The sequence below is a fragment of the Harpegnathos saltator genome, unplaced genomic scaffold (assembly GCF_003227715.2).
Source record: "Harpegnathos saltator strain DR-91 unplaced genomic scaffold, Hsal_v8.6 scaffold627, whole genome shotgun sequence".
In the NCBI taxonomy this organism is placed as follows: domain Eukaryota; kingdom Metazoa; phylum Arthropoda; class Insecta; order Hymenoptera; family Formicidae; genus Harpegnathos; species Harpegnathos saltator.
Window position 1 is genome coordinate 855455 of NW_020230457.1, and position 20393 is coordinate 875847.

At 33.2% G+C, this 20393-nt stretch overlaps 3 protein-coding genes across 4 annotated transcripts; 2 read left to right on the plus strand and 1 right to left on the minus strand.

The window, feature by feature from the left end:
• Window positions 1–290: 290 nt before the first annotated feature.
• Window positions 291–4022, plus strand: Mtpbeta (mitochondrial trifunctional protein beta subunit). The gene is made up of 8 exons (XM_011140073.3): window positions 291–478; window positions 959–1127; window positions 1304–1679; window positions 2028–2202; window positions 2321–2601; window positions 2722–3027; window positions 3165–3369; window positions 3689–4022. Exons 1-7 carry the CDS (start codon window positions 424–426, stop codon window positions 3207–3209), a joined length of 1407 nt encoding a protein of 468 aa, XP_011138375.1. The 5' UTR covers window positions 291–423; the 3' UTR covers window positions 3210–3369; window positions 3689–4022.
• Ski6 (exosome complex component Ski6) lies at window positions 3376–4829 on the minus strand. Its single transcript, XM_011140030.3, has 3 exons — window positions 4595–4829; window positions 3930–4223; window positions 3376–3830 (listed from the first exon to the last, which is right to left on the minus strand). The coding sequence occupies exons 1-3, from the start codon at window positions 4766–4768 to the stop codon at window positions 3483–3485; spliced, it is 816 nt and encodes a 271-aa protein (XP_011138332.1). The 5' UTR covers window positions 4769–4829; the 3' UTR covers window positions 3376–3482.
• Window positions 4830–4874: 45 nt separating this feature from the next.
• On the plus strand, window positions 4875–8265 carry mus81 (mus81 structure-specific endonuclease subunit). Of its 2 annotated transcripts, XM_011140044.3 has the most exons (6): window positions 4875–4951; window positions 5064–5610; window positions 7204–7417; window positions 7520–7732; window positions 7814–7927; window positions 7999–8265. In XM_011140044.3, the coding sequence occupies exons 2-6, from the start codon at window positions 5102–5104 to the stop codon at window positions 8242–8244; spliced, it is 1296 nt and encodes a 431-aa protein (XP_011138346.1). In that variant the 5' UTR covers window positions 4875–4951; window positions 5064–5101; the 3' UTR covers window positions 8245–8265. The 2 variants fall into 2 exon arrangements, with proteins under 2 accessions (XP_011138346.1, XP_025160359.1); XM_025304574.1 differs by lacking the exons at window positions 4875–4951; window positions 7520–7732 and having other exon boundaries at window positions 4958–5610.
• The last annotated feature ends 12128 nt before the right edge of the window (window positions 8266–20393 follow it).

Here is a 20393-nt window from a genome sequence, read left to right on the forward strand (position 1 = left end):
AAATAATGATTAATTAGCATGTATAAGTAAACATAAAAATAAAGTTTTGTACTTTATTTTATTATTTATAAAATACTTATTAAAAATACTTATTAAGATACTTATTAAAAATATTTCTTTTTCTGTGTTCACACTTGCACAAAACAGTATATATATGAAAGTGCGCGGCTGCAGGAGTTTGAATACCACCGCGTACCCCCACTCCGTATCACGTGACCCATTTTAGTTCAGCAACGTCCGGGTATAGCTCCAGGTGGCGCCTGGCATTCGTTTTTGAAGAGGGGAGTCTGTACTCCCTGCTAAGATCTGTCACGAATCAAAGTCCAAGTTCAACGTCGTACATTTCTTAATCACAATTTAGTATTGTAAGTTTCAATATTTAGCGCTTCAGGCAAACATAATCTAATTTATATTTTATTCAAAATGTTTCCTTTATTGAGGAATTGCCTGGTGGCAAAGCATAAGATCGTCAATTTTGGTAAGGAGAGTAATTCTTTATTTTATGATTATTGAATGTTTTATATATAGTGAACGAAATAAACAAGATTAATGTGATACAAAGTCCTCTAGGATATTACGCGTTTTCTAATTTTGTTTATGATACGTAAATTATTTTACACAAATGGCGTTATTTGTGCAAAAATTATTATTATTATTTATACAAAGACTATACGAACAGCCAGTATGGATGTTAATTTTTTATATTATAACACTTTCTTTTTTTTGTTATTATATATACTGTACATAATTACAATCATATTTATATTATGTTTTTACAATGTATATATTATATATATCATACATATTATTGCATAATATTTATGATGAATATGATAGATGGATTTGAAAAAGGAAAATAATATGTTAGAATATATTAAGCATGATTTGCATCTGCATATATTTGTTTTATTATCTCCAATTATATTTTGAATTATTATCTATAATTTTTACTTAACAGAAATCCTTGTTCGTTGTTCTGGTATTTCTGCAAGTAAGACATATTCTACAAAAAGTAATAATGGCCCAAAAAACATTGTATTTGTTGATGGAGTACGGACTCCATTTTTACAGTCTGGAACGCAATATAAAAATCTCCTAGCATATGATCTTGCAAGGCACTCGTTGGTGTAAGTCACTAGTGTAAATAATATTTGATTACAAATAATATTTGATTACAAATTACTAAGAGATGACAATCATGAAAATAAAGATTTTATAAAAATATACTCATATAATTTTATTTTTCTAATAAATATTTTTCTCTATTTATATAAACAATTTTTTGTTTTATTTCTTGTTATAGGAGCTTGCAAAAGAAAATCAACTTTCCCAAGGAGATTGTAGATTATATTGTATATGGTACAGTAATGCAAGAAGTACGGACTTCTAATATTGGAAGAGAAGCTGCTCTAGCTGCAGGATATAGTGAACATACTCCTGCACATACAGTAACAATGGCTTGTATTAGTAGTAATCAAGCTATCACTACTGCTATGGGCTTAATCGCCTGTGGTGTTTATGATGCCATTGTGGCAGGAGGAGTCGAGTTTATGTCGGATATCCCAATTAGGCACAGTCGACGCATGAGATCTTTGATGCTGCAAGCCAACAAGGCAAAAACGTTGATGAACAAATTTACTCTTTTGGCTAGTATTAGACCGGCTCATTTCATACCTGATGTAAGTTGTTTCTTCTTCTCGAGAAAAGTAACATCAAACAGAAAGAATAAGTTCAAAATTCTATTACAAATTTTGCAAGTTTATTTTACACTTAAAAACAATCGAAATGAAAAAAGTTTGATAAACATTGACCTTAAGACTCTCATACATATTTTGAGATACAGTCAACTTTTAATTATAAAATGGAGCTTTGAGATGAATGTAGGAAATATCATAATCTTTATTTATTTTATATATATGTATTTTTATATGTAATAAGTATATAATTTTTAATTTAAAAATGAGATTGAATTTTTCATGTATAAAGACTCTTATGTATTCTTTAAATTCATTCATAATTTTGTGTAGCTGCCAGCTGTAGCAGAATTTTCAACTGGTGAAACTATGGGACATTGTGGAGATCGGTTAGCAGCGGCTTTCGGCGTGACGCGTAAGGAACAGGACGAATATGCATTACGTTCTCATACTTTAGCCGCACAAGCTCAGCAACAGGGAAATCTGTCGGATGTGATACCTTTTAAAGGTTTTTTCAACTTTTCAAATACCTTTAAAATGTCCCTTTAAGTGTTTTTTGATATTTATTTTATTGATTTATTTGTTTATTTTTAAATGATACATTTGCTCGCTTTGCGGTTTTGCAGTGCAAGGTGTCGATCAAGTTGTGGACAAAGATAACGGTATTCGTGTATCTACGGAGGAGCAAATGGCGAAATTGAAACCAGCCTTTGTGAAACCATATGGTACAGTTACTGCGGCTAATGCGTCTTTTTTGACCGACGGCGCCTCTGCGGCGTTGATAATGACCGAGGAAAAGGCTCTTCAACTTGGATTGACACCTAAAGCGTATTTACGAAATTTTACCTATGTGTCTCAAGATCCGGTCGATCAGTTACTTCTTGGTCCAGCGTACGCAATACCAAAGGTACATAGTTTTCATAAGTTAATATACTACTGGCTGAGTTAACACGTGAACTTTTATTATTCGCAAATTGACCTAAATAGTACATATTGAGATTTGTATAGAAATAAATTGCACTGCTAGGTACTGAACAAAGCAAAATTAAGCATGAAGGATATAGGAGTGTGGGAGGTACACGAAGCATTCGCCGCACAAATCTGCGCTAATCTGAAAGCATTAGATTCAGATTTGTTTGCACAACAATTCCTCAAGAAGAGCGAAAAGATCGGTATACCCGAGCTGAACAAGTGGAACACATGGGGTGGATCTTTGTCACTTGGTCATCCATTCGCCGCTACTGGAGTACGATTGGCAACGCATACTGCTAATCGACTCATAAAGGAAGATCAGCAATTCGGTCTTATTTCGGCCTGTGCTGCCGGTGGACAGGTAAAATAAAATTTAGAAATATACTAGTTAGAATGTGAAAGTTATCAAGTTTTGATTCTAGTATCAAATCATCAGTTTTTTTGAATTTAAACATTTTCTTTCATTTTGTAATGTTAATATCTTTTTTTATTTAACAGGGTGTTGGAATGATCATGGAAAGATACCCTGGAGCAAAAATCTGACCTTTAGAGAAATGCAGGAGATAATATTTAGATATTAGATATATTTAGATAAGATGGATTTTTTTCGACAAATAGAAACAAATTGGTTTTTTTTACTGGAAGGAGAGAGGAAAAAATAATTTACAAAGAAATATAAATGTTTGAAACGATTGCGAGCTTTGTAAGAGAAAAATTATTTTCTATTAATATCTTGTATAGTTAAACATGTTACATTGTATATGATTATCTATAAAATTGTGAAATATATTTTTCACATTTGTCATATTTCTCTTACTAAAATGAATTCTGCAGAAAAGAAGGAAGTATATTTGCAGTTAAATGTTGTCTTACGGATTGGTCCATTATAGTTCTTATATCCTTACAACCTTGTAATGCTCGTTGTTTGAGTGCTTCTAAATGTGATAAGTGTAATCTTTGCCCTGTCCCATGTGCTACCACAATTAAACCGTTCTCATTTGACTCAACTTCACTTGTTCCAGGTAATGCGACGACAGATAAAGTAACTCCTGGTGAGTATTCCTCTACAAAGTTTGCATCCAATACTCCTCCTGCTAATGTTTTGTCTTGTTCATCTGTTGATGGTGTATTTATAAGAGCCACAGTACAGCCTACAGCGTAATTCTGTAATCAGATAAATATCTTGAGTTACTTAGAGAGTTTTTACTTTTAATTATTCATAAAACTTTACTTTTAATTATGTAAAAGTGTTTCCATAACTACCTTAATCGGGATTCCAGCGTCGATCAATGCGAGCGTTGCTGCGTTTACAGATGCGCAATAATCACTACCGTCGACTTGTAAAATCTCTACAAAGATATCAATCTGAGAACGTGGATACAATTCTAAATGTATTATAGCTTCCATTGCATGGCGCAATTGAATTGATCTTTCTTGTGATTTCCAATCTCCTCTTGGTCTTCGCTTCCTTTCGCCAGAGGTAAAACTGAATACAGCCATGCTGTATTGGCAATTTACAATAGCTTTTGTAGTGTTTTTTGCTATATTGTTCCTTGGCTAGATCAAATATTAGAAGCATATAGAATATATAAGTAGTTATAGTATAGTTGAAGACAAATATGAGATATTTAATATGAAGAACATAATTACAAGTCTTCACATACAGTATACAGTAATATAGAGAAATAAACATGTGTTAAGAAAGTATAAGATAAAAAAATTGCTTTGTTATAACAATTGCTTTGTTACATTGTTATAATTTTCAACTATAAATAAATGTATACTATCGGTTACTTAGTAGTCTGTAGTTTTTCACAACTGAAAGTCATACTGAAAATCACTATTTGACTTGAATTACATGACTGAACGTCAAACAATTAATAAATTGTTCGAATGTTCGCAAAATGATATTTAAATGTAATTTGTACCTGATGAGGACCATACACTGCTGCTAAAACTTTTGTATTGCCATGTTCTATATATGCGCTGCCATCGGCTTGTCCAAATACTCCCATTCGTATGCGAATTTGCCGTAATTCTAACGCCCGCCTACCATCCACACGTAACCCACCTTGGTTATTCTCTTGATTTGGCTCAATCATATTTTTTTAATTGATGATTTAACGATTAAAAACCAGTTACCTAACCCATACACGTACAATTTTCGAATGTAAGGTTATGTTACTATAACTTATAAGTTTTGTTGAGTAGAAAATGAATGTTTAGTTGGTCTAAATTTATAAATTTGTTTAGAAAATTAATAAAGAATGTGAGATGATACACACGTAAGTAACAAATTATTTTAATGAAAAATCGTCCATATTTTTTACTTGATTTCTTTAATACTGGTACTATCTCGTTCTTGGGTTTATCACATGTTTGATGTATTCGTGAAAGTATTCGCGACTTAGTTAACACTGGACTGACGTGTCAATATGAAAAGAATTAAAATAGTACGAGACAAGCCTAATCGATTGTTTGAGACTTGGTTAGAAGAATGGAAGAACGAAGCAATACATCGAAAATCCGACTTGTGGAAACATTTTGCGAAGGCATTGGATTCATTAAAGAGATATCCGTTACCGTTGGAGTCTGGCAGAGATTGTATAATTTTGCAACATTTCGGCACAAAGTTATGCTCGATGCTGGATAGGAAGTTAGAAGAGTACAGAAAACAAGAATCCAATAACGCGGTTAATTGCATTGCTGTAGTCAGTAATGATGAAAATTATACGAAAAAGACATCAACGGAGGAAAATCAGATAACTAGTGAAACACAGGAAAAAGCAATAATTATTAAACAAGCTAGTAATAAAAAGAAAAATATCACAGAAAAGTTAGTAAATGTTAACGAAATAGTATCAAAGCATACTGATAGACAGATTTGTTTCGAGCCTGATATTTTTGATATTATATTGTTGGTGGATACTCAAGAAACTAGTGGGTGAGTGAATAGTTGATTTATATTCCAACTATAAAGAGTTTTTAGAAAGAGAGATTATGAATTTTTTTATATCTTTTGTGATCATTATTATTCCTTAGGCAATTATTATTTACATGATTTAATCATTTTATACTTATAAAATGCAAAGTATTGTATATCTTCATATCTTTTATTGTTATTTAAAGTAAATATCCCAATGATTGAACTAATAACAAAGCTCGATCAATTTTATATTTTTATTAATAAGTAACTAATAGTATTACTAAAAAGATTAATGTTTATATAAAACTATATTTATCAGCTATCGAAAAATAATAAGAAATGAAATAATCGATAGTTGTATACTGTAATTTTAATGAAATATTAGGTAATGTCATTTGTACTAGTAATTGAACAGAGAAACTAGTCATGTCCTACTGAATAGTACAGACCCAATAATTGAATATACAATTATATTAATAACTTTAATATAAAGAAAATAAAAAAATAAAATAAATTGGTATAAATCCTTCATATCAAGGCCAGGATGACCAGGCTTTTAGTCTTTAAAAGGTATTTGTCTCTTTGAATCTATTATAAGAATATGAACAGTATCAAGCACTGATTTTTGGTTACTAGAGAGCCTTGTTGCCCAAGATATATTATCCACTCTTGCCCAATATATATTATCCACAATTGCACTTTTTTCTTCTTTACTTAAATAAGTAACTGGACCCATTGAATCTTCCAAAGAAATTTAATTTTGTTTTAGATATTCTAAATTCTATGTCACTTCATATATGCTCATTCCTTTTCTAATTGTCTCTACATCAATGTTAAGCGTAGTTTGTGAATAGTTCTTTTTCTTTTTTCCTTCCACATAGTAAACTAAAGTTGACAATAAAACAAATAAAATGTTATATTAAAAGGTTATGTTTTAGATTAATACTTTATCTCCATGGTGTTACTTAATTTGTAATTTGTTATTATATACCAAAAAAAAATATTAAATTTAAATTTAAAAACTTTTCCAGTTAAAAAATAAAAATTCTCTCTTATAGACTTGAATTATTAACGATCTATCAAAAGTATTTGTTTAATCAATGGGACATGAATATAAGTGACATGTATACTGATAACTGAACATGTGTTTAATCAGTGAGTCATTATAATTTTGACTGTACCAATGATTGCATATTAATTTATTTATATTTAAAAAGAAATTTTTAGGTAAAATGATATTTTTAAATGTATTATTTGATTGTTTAAAACTATAAAAAGCATTGTGTATTTATAATGTAAGTAAATATGATTAGAATTTTCAAAAATATATTGAAAATGTAAATATCATATCTTGTTCAATATAGTAAGAAACTAAGTGAAAATGTGACTATTTTTATTATACCCAAAATAAACAATTTTTTAATGATTTACAGTCAAATTATATATTTTTATAATTTACTTCCATAAAAAATATTAAACATTCTTTTTAGTTTATCATTTTGTTCCATTTATTGATAAGTATCTTAATAAACGAAAATATATTATTAATAATTCAATCATTGGGACATGTTCAAGCGCTATAACATTTATCTTACGTAGAGTATGTTTCAGTGGAAAAACAAAATTTCAATATGACGCTACACTTGTTGAGTTGACACAACTTGGTGTGTCGTTTGAAGTACGTCGTTTGAAAGTTGGTGACTTTGCATGGATTGCCAAATGTAAAAAAACTAATGATGAATTGGTTATACCTTATATAGTTGAAAGAAAGCGAATAGATGATTTAAGTGCAAGTATCACAGATGGCAGGTTTCATGAGCAGAAGGTATTTGATAAATATAATTTTATCTTTTTATATATTTTTTATTCCAAATGTTTTATTATCACTTATTATCATTTTTTATATTATTTTTATTTTGTGATTTAGTTCCGATTAAAACAGTCTGGTATTGAAAATCTTATGTATATAGTAGAAAATGTAGATAAAAGTACCCGATTTTCTATACCACTTCAATCATTATTGCAAGCTTCTGTGAATTGTTTAGTACAAGATAATTTTACAGTAAAATATACAAGGAATCATAAAGATTCTATATTATATTTGTCATATGTAACCAAAACTTTGATTAAAATCTACAAGGTATGTATGTAAGGAATATTATATGTTACTATATATAATTGTATATTATTTTTTATAACATTGAAAACTAATTTTTTTTAGGATAAAAGACTCTTTGGATGTAAGAAAGAACAGCTTATCCAGACAAATTATATAAATGGCACAATAAATCTTATGGAATTCAAGGAATTTAATAAATCATCTTCTAAACAAAGAGTATGTATTAAACATATTTTCATTATTATGTATTTAGAATATAGCATGACTTAACGACATATTTTTTTCAGACATTCAAAGTAAGTGAAATGTTTATCCGCCAATTATTACAATTAAAAGGTATGTCTGTAGATAAAGTCATGGCGATTGTTAAACATTATGCTACACCGGAAGTTTTAATTGCATCTTTGCAAAGTTGTGATGAAAATGGAGAACAATTATTAGCAAGCATTCAAGTAGGTGATAAAAAACGGCAACTTGGACATGTCATCAGTAAAACTATTTATCAACTTTATATGACAAATGAATTGAGTTGACTAATAAAAATATATGTATGATGCAAGCATTTTTTCATTGATATGTATCTATCTTTTTATAACATATACAATTAAGAATTTTTAAGTATTTTTTTGTCTATTATTAGATATGATTAGATATGATTGTTAGGTATTAGGAGATGACTCTAAATATATGGGAAAACAAGTATTTAAGCAATTGATAATAAAGATTGATTGTTTAATGAATATTTGGGTATTATATTTAAGATTAATTTATTGTCAGCTTAATTATCTGAAGTTTAGGAATAAATATAGTAAATAAAAAGGAGAATTATGTATAATTTTATTATATTTTATTATTATTATATTGCATTATCTTTTTTTAAAGGTACTAAAAATATTAACAATATGCAACTTCACTGGAAGGACTGTAGTGCTGTAAAATAAGATTTAATGTTTTTAGTACCTTTAAAAAAAGATAATGCAATATATGGTCTGGTCTTTGTAGCTGCACTACTGAGAAGGTGCAATAAGCTAGAGTGAGCAAACCTATATTTGTCTCACTTTAACTTATTGCACCAGTTCAACAGTGCAGCTACAAACAACAAACCAATTGTAAGGAATGACCTTGCGATTTACCGGTAGCAAGAGATCAGTGACTAATTATGGAAGAGTAACGAATTATATTTGTTAAGTACGTGGTTCTTCCCGCCAGGATTCAATAAATCAGTCTTGATTAATACACAACACAATTTCTATATTTCTGTCTCAATATATTCAGCACGAAAATATTAACAGTATCTCGATGACACGCACTTTCATAAGTAGAAACGGTATGGGCAAAAACAACGCGTATATCGTCTTGGAATCGCTAAAGAACAAGTTTCGATAATACGGCTTCTCACAGAGACAACGAATTAAAGAAAGAGTCAATCGGGCCTTACTAAGGGCCTTATAATCGTCGGATCGTTCATTCATTCAATATATAACTCTGAGCAGAGTTATTACATTCCTTCTCCTACGCCAATTACAACGATTTTGGAAATAAAAGAGAAACAGGGACAACGCGTACGCGGTCCCCAAGATCAAAAATATGCGTAGTTATAGGAATCATATTCAACCGCTACGGAGGCGAACAAGACTATCGTCGGATCGTTAAATCGGACGAATCCGCGCGGTTTTACATGAGGCAGGAATGCTCCAATTTTGACTCTGTTCATAACTAGGTAAGCTCAGCGCACGGGAGAGAGAGTTTTGAATCGCCGCCTACTATTATATATAGCAGAGAGGAACGTGAGAGCGGCCAACACGGTGTTTTCGATGACACCGCACTGGGAAAGGGCGCCATCTGCATCCATTTTGAGAGGGGAACTATGATGCTACATCCACTTTCAGGTTTCGGCGGTAAAACCTGTATGTGGTGGCAGTCCGTGCTACATCCATTTTTAGGCGGTTTATGTCCGTGCTACAACCATAATAGCGTACTTGACAAGCACGGTCTCGCACATTGTTACGCGTTTATAACATGAATTAACATGTTAACATGTGCGAAAAAAAAAGAATTGACATTGTGTATGATTAATATCATGAAGATCATACGAAGTGTCCGATAATTAGCTGCCAACCCGAAGTGTGAGGGTAAATTGGGTTGAGACAAACAAAAAAGTCCCATATCATTTTGCGAGATTCGCAATAATTATCGAGTTATTAATGACAGAAATCTGACGAGTAAAAGCGCGCCGACATAGATGATTCGAAAAGCGTTGCAGCTGCTCGGGGCAGCGATTATGAATCTTTTCCCTAGCGTGAACTGATAAAGAATGAAAGACTTCTGCGATCAATACCTAATTTATTCATCAAATTAACGCGGATTAATGGATGATTCGTATTAATTTTCTGTTTTCTTATAGAAAAATGAAAGACTAAATCAGTACCGAAAATCGAATATCGATTAATACCATAAATCAGTGTCAAAAAATTGCACACGTGCAATGACAATTTGTTCTTATTTTCCAGATACTAGAGATGTGCGAATCAAGAATTTTTATGTCGAATCGAATCGAATCTCGTTTTTTAAATTCGAATTCGAATCGAATCGTTAAAAAATTTAACATGACTATTAAACATGTAAATAATGATGAAAGATTTTAATATGGAAGGGAATATTGATATTGTAATATCATCTTAAAGTAAAATATATATTTAAATATTTAAAGTAATTTATATTTAAGTTATTAATTATAAGTTAAGTTAATTACAAGTTAAGGGTTCAAACATACAGGCCCAGTTTTGGCTTGTTTTGTAGCTGATGCACACAAACGATAATATATTTGATTCCTATTCGAATCATAGGGGTTCGGATTCGAATCGAATCTAATGTAATTCGATTCGATACGATTCGAATTCGAATAGTTCGCACATCTCTACCAGATACATACCCCTGTAATCTTATTCAACAAATTAACTCAGATAAACGACCGATTCGTATCAATTTATCTCTTCTTATAGAGAAATGAAAGAGTAAATCAGTACCGAAAATCGAATATCGATCAATGCCGTAAATCAACGTCAGAAAATTGTCCACGTGCAATTACAATTTGTTCTTATTTTTTAAGTATTTACTCTAATTTATTCAACAAATTAACTTGAATAAACGAATGATTCGTATCAATTTTTCTTCTCTTATAAAGAAATGAAAGAATAAATCGGTACCGAAAATTGAAGACCGATCAATATTTAATTGTATGTATACTTTATTGATTCCACTGGCGGGGTTACAAATTCCAATATAAGCTCTCCTCCTTACTTCCTATTACGCTCGCCCCTTCCCCTTCGCGCACACACACACACACACACACTCCCATCCTCCGCCCCTCCTTAAATCTATTTTACAAAATATCTTACATCTATTCTCTCGTTTATCTCTTATAATTAATTGTTCGCTTATCATTTATTCTTATACATATGTATATATCTATATTACTATGCCGCTGTTACTCCTATAATTCTTAATTCCTACCGCCGATTTTCGCTTTCCTCCATTCATTCCGTTCCTTCACACTCTCTCTCTCGCTCTCTCTTTCATCCTTTTATTCCTCCTCCTCCTCCCTCTCGCCCCCTCCACTCTTACTCCCCTCTCAACCTCCCTCTCCCTCCCCCCTCTCCTAGCAGCCTTTCTACCACCTATCCAAATCCCTCTCCCTCTCCCTCTCCCCCCTCCATCGTGCACGATTAATATTAAATTTATTCATCAAATTAACGCGGATAAATGAACGATTCGTATCAATTTTTCTTGTCTTATAAAAAAATGAGAAAATAAATCAGTACCGACAATCGAAGACCGTTCAATATCTAATTTTTTCATCAAATTAACGCAGATAAATGAACAATTCGTCTGAATTTTTTCTTTTCTTATAGAAAAATGAAAGGAGAAAACAGTACCGAAAATCGAATACCGATCAATACCGAATTTATTCATCAAATTAACGTGGATAAACGATTTGTATCAATCTTTTTTCTTTTATAGAGAAATTAAAGACTAAATCAGTACTGAAAAACGGAAATTGATTATTACTATAAATCAGCGTTAGAAAATTATGCAAGTGCAATGACAAGTTGTTTTCATCTTGTAGGTACTTAACCCACTAATTTACTCACAAATTAAGTCGGATAAAAGAAAGACTCGTATCAATTTTTATTCTCTTATAAAGAAATTAGAGAATCAGTCAGTATCGAAAATTGAAAACCGACCAATATATAATTTACTCATCAAATTAACGCGAATAAATGAACGATTCGTATGAATTTTTTTTCTTATAGAGAAATGGAAGAGTAAATCAGTACCGACAATCGAATCTCGATTAATACCATAAATCAGTGTCAAAAAATTGTCCAAGTGCAATGACAATTTGTTCTCATTTTTCAGGTACTTACCCCTCTAATCTTATTCAACAAATTAACTTGGATAAACGAATGATTCGTATCAATTTTTTTTGTCTTTTAAGAAAATGAGAAAATAAATCAATACCGAAAACCGAATATCGATTAATACCATAAATCAGTGTCAGAAAATTGTCCAAGTGCAATGACAATTTGTTCTCATTTTTCAGGTACTTACCACTCTAATTTACTCAACAAATTAACTCGGTTAAACGAACGATCCGTATCAATTTATCTTTTCTTATAAAGAAATGACAGAATAAATCAGTACCGAAAACCGAAGACCGATCAATACCTAATTTTTTCACCAAATTAACACGAATAAATGAACGATTCGTATTAATTTTCTGTTTTCTTATAGATAAATGAAAGAGTAAATCAGTATCGAAAATCGAATATCGATTAATACCATAAATCAGTATTAAAAAATTGCCCACGTGCAATGACAATTTGTTCTTATTTTTCTGGTACTTACCCCTCTATTCTTATTCAACAAATTAACTCGGATAAACGAACGATTCGTATCAATTTTTTTTGTCTTATAAAAAATGAGAAAATAAATCAGTACCGAAAACCGAAGATTGATCAATACCATAAATCAATATCAAGAAAATTGTCCAAGTGCAATGACAATTTTTTTCATCTTGCAGGTACTTACCCCACTAATTTACTCAACAAATTAAATCAGATAAAAGAACGATTCGTATCAATTTTTATTCTCTTATAAAGAAATTAGAAAATCAGTCAGTACCGAAAATTGAAGACCGACCAATATATAATTTATTCATCAAATTAACGCGGATAAATGAACGATTCGTATGAATTTTTTTTCTTATTGAGAAATGAAAGAGTAAATCAGTACCAAAAATCGAATATCGATTAATACCATAAATCAGTGTCAAAAAATTGTCCAAGTGCAATGACAATTTGTTTTCATTTTTCAGGTACTTATCCCTCTAATCTTATTCAACAAATTAACTCGGATAAACGAACGATTCGTATCAATTTTTTTGTCGTATAAAACAATGAGAAAATAAATCAGTACCGAAAATCGAAGACTGTTCACTATCTAATTTTTTCATCAAATTAACGCGGATAAATGAACAATTTGTATCAATCTTTTTTTCTTTTATAGAGAAATCAAAGACTAAATCAGTATCGAAAACCGAATATTGATCAATACTATAAATCAGCGTTAGAAAACTGTCTAAGTGCAATGACAAATTGTTTTCATCTTGCAGGTACTTACCCCACTAATTTACTCAACAAATTAAATCGGATAAAAGAACGATTCGTATCAATTTTTATTTTCTTATAAAGAAATTAGAGAATCAGTCAGTATCGAAAATTGAAGGCCGATCAATATTTAATTTATTCGTCAAATTAATGCGGATAAATGAACGATTCATATGAATTTTTTTTTCATATAGAGAAATGAAAGAGTAAATCAGTACCGAAAATCGAATATCGATCAATACCGTAAATCAGAGTCAGAGAATTGTCCAAGTACAATGACAATTTGTTCTCATTTTTCAGGTATTTATCCCTCTAATTTACTCAACAAATTAACTCGAATAAACGACTGATTCGTATCAATTTTTCTTGTCTTTGAAAGAAATGAGAGAATAAATCAGTACCGAAAATTGAAGACCAATCAATATTTTATTTATTCATCAAACGCGGATAAATGAATGAGTCATATCAATTTTTTTCTTGTAGAGAAATGAGAAAGTAAATCAGTACCGAAAATCGAATATCGATCAATACTAGAAATCAGTGTCAGAAGATTGTCCAAGTGCAATGACAATTCGTTCTCATTTTTTCAGGTACTTACCCTTCTAATTTATTCAACAAATTAACTCGGATATATAAACGAACGATTCTTATTAATTTTTTCTTCTCTTATAGAGAAATGAGGAAGTAAATCAGTACCGGAAATCGAATATCGATTAATATCGTAAATCATAATTTATATTGCTGTTTAATTCCATTGTCGCAAAAGATTTGACGTTTTCTCTATCCTAGTCCTAACTTGTAGAAAATTTGGTACTTATCTCTATTTGACAAAAAGTAACGTCGGACTTTCTGTACTAACTATATAAAAAATTTTCTTTCATTCTTTTTTTCTACGTCTAATATTTTAATACTGAATCTGTCAAAATGAACCGGTCTTGCAGAAAATCCTGGCAAGACGTTTCTCTCTCTTTTCTCGCTCTCCCTCTCTCTTCGTCTCTGAATCGCCTCTAACGATCGAAAAGCGCAAGCGGAAAGTAACGAAAATTTATTCATTCAACTAAAACATCCTCCGTGTTATTTTTAAAGCGTTGGATAAATACCGATCCGGCGTTTTGTCAAATATCTAACAAAAGTATCTCCGTTTTTTTCTTGCCGACATTCAATCGATAATTTTTTCTACAAGTTAGGATTTGATAAAAAAAAAGTCTTTCCGAGTCGATAATATTAATTCTACATTGATCCTGCAAATTGCATCCAATTTGAAAAATCAATGCAGAATATCTAGATGCGCAATAGAACAAGCTTTGTCCTACCTGAACGTTACATCTGGCTACTCTCGCAGTCTCGCCCATGATGAGTTTTCAACAGTGACGTATTCCGCAGTTATTTAATACTCGTTTATCTCGATAATGTATATATACTTAAATCCTTATATTCTTAATTTAAAATGAGCAATTTTTGTTGATGTTGATATATATTCGCTTAACAGCGCAAGAAAGAGAACAAAGATAAAAACGTAAATAGAACTGCCTTTGTTTGAACTGCGCGTGAGATAAATATATAAGGATTAAAATAAGCATAATAAGAATTAAAAGGAAATGGGGAAATGAAAAACACTTTTTATTCTCAATCATTCTAAAGTTCTTTTTTCCTTTTTTCTTCTCTTTTTTTTTCTTTTTTCTAATGAGAATGATGAGAATTGTAGCTCTCAAAAGAGCTGAAGCTGCAAAGGCAAAGACAACGGTTATGTCTAATAATGCTGTTTCACTAATAGAGATTTTAATTCAGATTCGGTACAATAAGAAAGATAAACAAGAATGAGAAACAGACATTCTACGCAGATTCCTAAACGAAAACAGCAATCTGAGTATTATTAGACGCATAAAAATCACACTTGTAAATATAAATATCAGATTCTAAGATCATTATTCATAGTTTCTAAATTATGTGCAACTTTTTATTGAGACATAATTGAAAAATTTGTATTCATAAAACCTTAGCTTGCCTCAGCAACCTTGGCTTGAAAGACATTCAATATTTTATGAGAAAAGAAAAGTAGAACTAATGTTATGTTTGAAATTAAGGTTAACGAAAGTAACAGATCTCAAAGCTTATTTATCATTTTTTCAGATGATAAACTATGAATGCGTGACCTAAATTTCGACTCGGATAATTCCTTAACTTCGAGTAAAAGTAACGTTAAATCAGAAAAAAATCCTACGTAATAATAATGACTCGAGGTACATCGATACCATACATGATGTATCGTGTCCACGTCCTCGGCGCGCTTCCAAGTCCTCTCATCCATCCTGACTTCTTCGATCTCAACGTCCCATCGGTTCTACTCCGTCGCAGCACCCCTGGATAACTCCATCGTAGCACTGGCGACGACACTGAACTCTAGTGCTCTAACACTCGCGCATAGTAAAGATCGGGGACAAAGAAACGCCGATACGACTACCCGACACTCCGTGACTCGCCGTCCGCGGTATGCGCGTCGTTATCGGCCCGAGGCGCAATGACCTTTCCGGCAATCCGGAGTCAATATAAGCGTAACGAAACCAAACAATCGGGAAAGCAGGTTACTCCCCAATCTTGCCGATCAGTGTTGTATTTGTGCGTCGTCCGTTAAGCTTGAAAATAAAACACTCATGTTTTCAAAGCATGTCCTGTGAGAAACTGCTTCAAACTTCAACAATACTTATTTACGTTTGTCCAAGAATTATATAGCGGCCGAATTCAAAAGTGTTCTCTATTGATAGACATACATCGAGATCTGCTCATCGCAATCATTGATCTTCTTTGGACAGAGAAAATCCTGAGAGTGAACGCTGTCGAGAGATATCAACATTTTAATGTTTCGATGCCTTGCAGATTAATGAATCCCGATGTAACAGTCAGGGAAAGTATGAATGCGTCGCTATGAATAACACCGTGGGCATGGGAGTACTCAAAGTCAATCACGTTTAACGTGAAACGTACGAATATTTAATATTAAATAAAACTTACTTTTTATAAACAAAAAAGATAAAAAAAAGGCGCCAATACAAGCGCAGTACGTAATATGCTTATGGACAACACGGAGCATTATTAATTTTGATCAATTTTGATTTGTTTGATATCATTAGAATTATCTAGATCGCAACCGCCATGTTTGAATCGACTAAATTGTTGTGTGAAATGTTTCAATTTTCACAAATTCCTATGAAATTTTTATTTTTCACTAATTCAGACAAAAATTCACATTTCACTCTTCACTAAGTTCACGCTAGGGAAAAGATTCAATGATCGCTGCCCCGAGCAGCTGCAACGCTTTTCGAATCCATCTATGTCGGCGCGCTTTTACTCGTCAGATTTCTGTCATTAATAAATGATAATTATTGCGAATCTCGCAAAATGTATGGGACTTTTTGTTTGTCTCAACCCAATTTCCCTACACTTCGGGTTGGCAGCTAATTATCGACACTTCGTATGATTTCATGATATTAATCATACACAATGTCAATTCTTTTTTTTTCGCACATGTTAACATGTTAATTCATGTTATAAACGCGTAACAATGTGCGAGACCGTGCTTGTCAAGTACGCTATTATGGTTGTAGCACGGACATAAACCGCCTAAAAATGGATGTAGCACGGACTGCCATCACATACAGGTTTTACCGCCGAAACCTGAAAGTGGATGTAGCATCATAGTTCCCCTCTCAAAATGGATGCAGATGGCGCCCTTTCCCAGTGCGGAAAGTCGGTGTCGTCGAAACACCGTGTTGGCCGCTCTAGTTCCTCCTCTGTATATAGTGGGGATAGTGTCTTGGTAGATACGGTGATGGCTTTTGACCACAGACTTCTATAATATAACTAGACTGCTAACTCCGACTCAGTACATGGCCCCGAATAAGTACTGTTCTGGTGTCCGACATTCACGTCTGATTGGTTGAATCAAAACACATTTCTACTAATTGGGTGGGCCATATTACTTATATACTCCCTCTTCTTGGGGCTCTAATTCACGCATGCGCAGATGTTTGATTCCCTTATGTTAATAACCAGAGAGTAACCTGAAGAGCGGCCAATACGACATTTTCTGCGACACCGACTTTCCGCACTGGGAAAGGACGCCATCTGCATCCATTTTGAGAGGGGAACTACGATAGTACATTCACTTTCAGGTCTCGGTGGTAAAATCTGCATATGGTGGAAGACCATGGCTGACATCCACTTTCAGGCGAATTTAATGTCCGTGCTGCAAATGACAGTTGGCCATCTCTATGACAATATGCCCGGTGGTCTTAAAACAAGAGCAGGGGAGAGGGGGGAGGAGCAAGAAAAAATAAAAAAGTAACATATTAAATGTTAAATCTTCGAATAATATATTGCCGTATCAAAAGTCTCTTCTATTAATAAACAATTTGACAAATGTAGGAAGAACGCAATGATGTAATCGTTTTCTCGTGTCCCGTTTCACTCGTCTTGTTTTTTAATTCAGCATCCCCGTCGCTCCGACTTGTCGTCGCGCACTGTCAGTGGCCGTCGTGAATTCGATCCGCTCGGAGGAGGCACGTGTTATTCCACGAATTAACGTGAACGAGACTTCCGAATTATAATATACCTCCGCGAGTCGACGAAAATATTGAACTTGTTAAAAAAAGGCATCAAAGAAAATCACGGTTAATGTTATCATTGGTAAAATCTCACCCTCGGTATATATTTTCTTAATTTTCGAATAAAAAAGCCAAAGCGAATGCAATTAAAATGTTATTTATCAATCAATTGAAATATTAAATGAAAAGTAGAAGAGTTATTGTCCGCAGCGTGATAATCTCCCTGTATAAATGTCGAACTGAAAACATATTAAAAGTATTGACACTTATTGAAATACGTCTGAAATTCTGCTTTCTGATCCGAAAAAGGGAAAATAAAAAGTAAATATTAGTTCCCATTAAATTTCACGGCGCTTAAATGCGAGAATTGGCAAGTAAGTTAAGTGCTTCCGGCATTAAACAAGGAATTCAATTCGTTTCAAATAGCGCTTGGTTATTCAATTCGCAATCGATACTTTTAAAAATGCGAACTTTCGTATTGAAAAAATATTCACTTCTTATCCTAATCGTTTTTGGATTCAGAGGCATACAAGATTTTCAAACGTTCTATTCTCGCGTCGCATAAAAAGTATTTCACCCGCGATCCATCTGAGAAGCAGAATTCACAAAAATTTCATGATGCGAAAACAATCTTTTAAATACGACACTTTAACAGGACTAATATTTAATAAGAGGCGAGACTAATTCGCATAGGATGAATGCCATTCTTTTAACGCTACCAATGCCTTTAAATTATTCCTGAAAAACGGCGTCAGCAATACCTTACACTCACTATACAAATTAGTTGCTAACAACATTTTCTAATCGTATGCATTCTCTTTAATTAACATAAAGCGAACAATTGTCCAATGCTTCGACAGAGTAATTTTCTTTATTTTAAGTAATAAATAAAAGAGTGGGCATCACAATGTGAGTAGAGTTAAAAAGGGTCTCCTCGCTTCTCCCTTGTTCGTTCCGAACCTTCCGAGAAAACAAGAGACGCTCAAAGGCAAGTTCTCCTTGCTTCAAAACCACCGCCGAGGCCCGCAATGTTTTCATCGCGCCAATTGTGTTAATTGGCTCGCGAGCGACGACACTTTTTGCCCTTGCGGTAATTATAATACTGCGCAACACTCATGTATTCGAACCTCATTCCATCAGCAGCAGCCGTGCGCGACGCACTCCCAGTAGAAGCGGAGATATCAACGGAGAAAGGATGGAAAATTTTAACCTTCGATATCTCTTAACGGTTAGAGATACAGGCCTGGGTCTGGCACCAAAAAAATCCTCTCAAAACCCTACATTTTCGACTACATTGACGACTCTCTACTCCCAGTAGAAGCGGAGGATATCAACCGGAGAAAGGTTGGAATTTAAAACTTTCAGATATCTCCTAAAACGGTTAGAGAATACAGGCCTGGTTCTGGCACCAAATTAAAGTACTCTCAAAACCCTACATTTTGCCGTAAGTGGCGACTCTCTACTCCCAGTAGAAGCGGAGATATCAGCGCAGAAGGTTGGAAACTTTAAACCTTCGATATCTTCCTACGGTTAGAGATAAGCCCTTCGGACAGGTACCAATTAAAGCCCTTTCAAAACACTACATTTGGACTAGCATTGGACGACCCTCTACTTCCCAGTAAAGCGGAAGAATATCGACGGATGAAGGCTGGATATCGACGGAGAAAGGTTGGAAAACTTTAATAACTTCGATATCTCCTAAACGGTTGAGATAGCAGGCTTCGACAGGTACCAAATTAAAGCCCTTTCAAAACCCTACATTTTGCAGCTACATGGACGACTCTCTATCCCAAGTAGAAGCGGAGATATGCGACGGATGAAAGGATGGATATCGACGGGAAAGGTTGCAAAACTTAACCTTCGATATCTCCTAACGGTTAGAGATACAGTGCTTCGGACAGGTACCAAATTTAAAGCAATTTCAAACCCTAAAATTTTGCAACTACATGGACGAACCTCTACTCCCAGTAGAAACGGAGATATCGACGGATGAAGGATGGATACGACGGAGAAATGTTGGAAAAACTTTAACCTTCGATATCTCCCTAAACGGTTAGAGATACAGGCTTCAGACCAGGTACCAATAAAGCCCTTTCAAAACCCTAACATTTGGACTACATGGACGAACCCTCTACTCCAGTAGAAGCGGTATTAATCGGACGATGAAGCGGATGGATATCACGGAGAAGGTTGGAAAACTTTAAACCTTCGATATCTCCAACGTTGAGATACAGGCTTGGACAGGTACCAATTTAAAGCCTTCTAAACCCTAACATTTTGGACTACAATGCGACCTCTACTTCCCCATAGAAGCGGAGATATCGGACGGAGAAGGCTGGAATATCGACGGGAAAGGTTAGAAACTTTAACTTCGATATCTCCTCGGTTAGAGATACAGGCTCGGACAGGTAT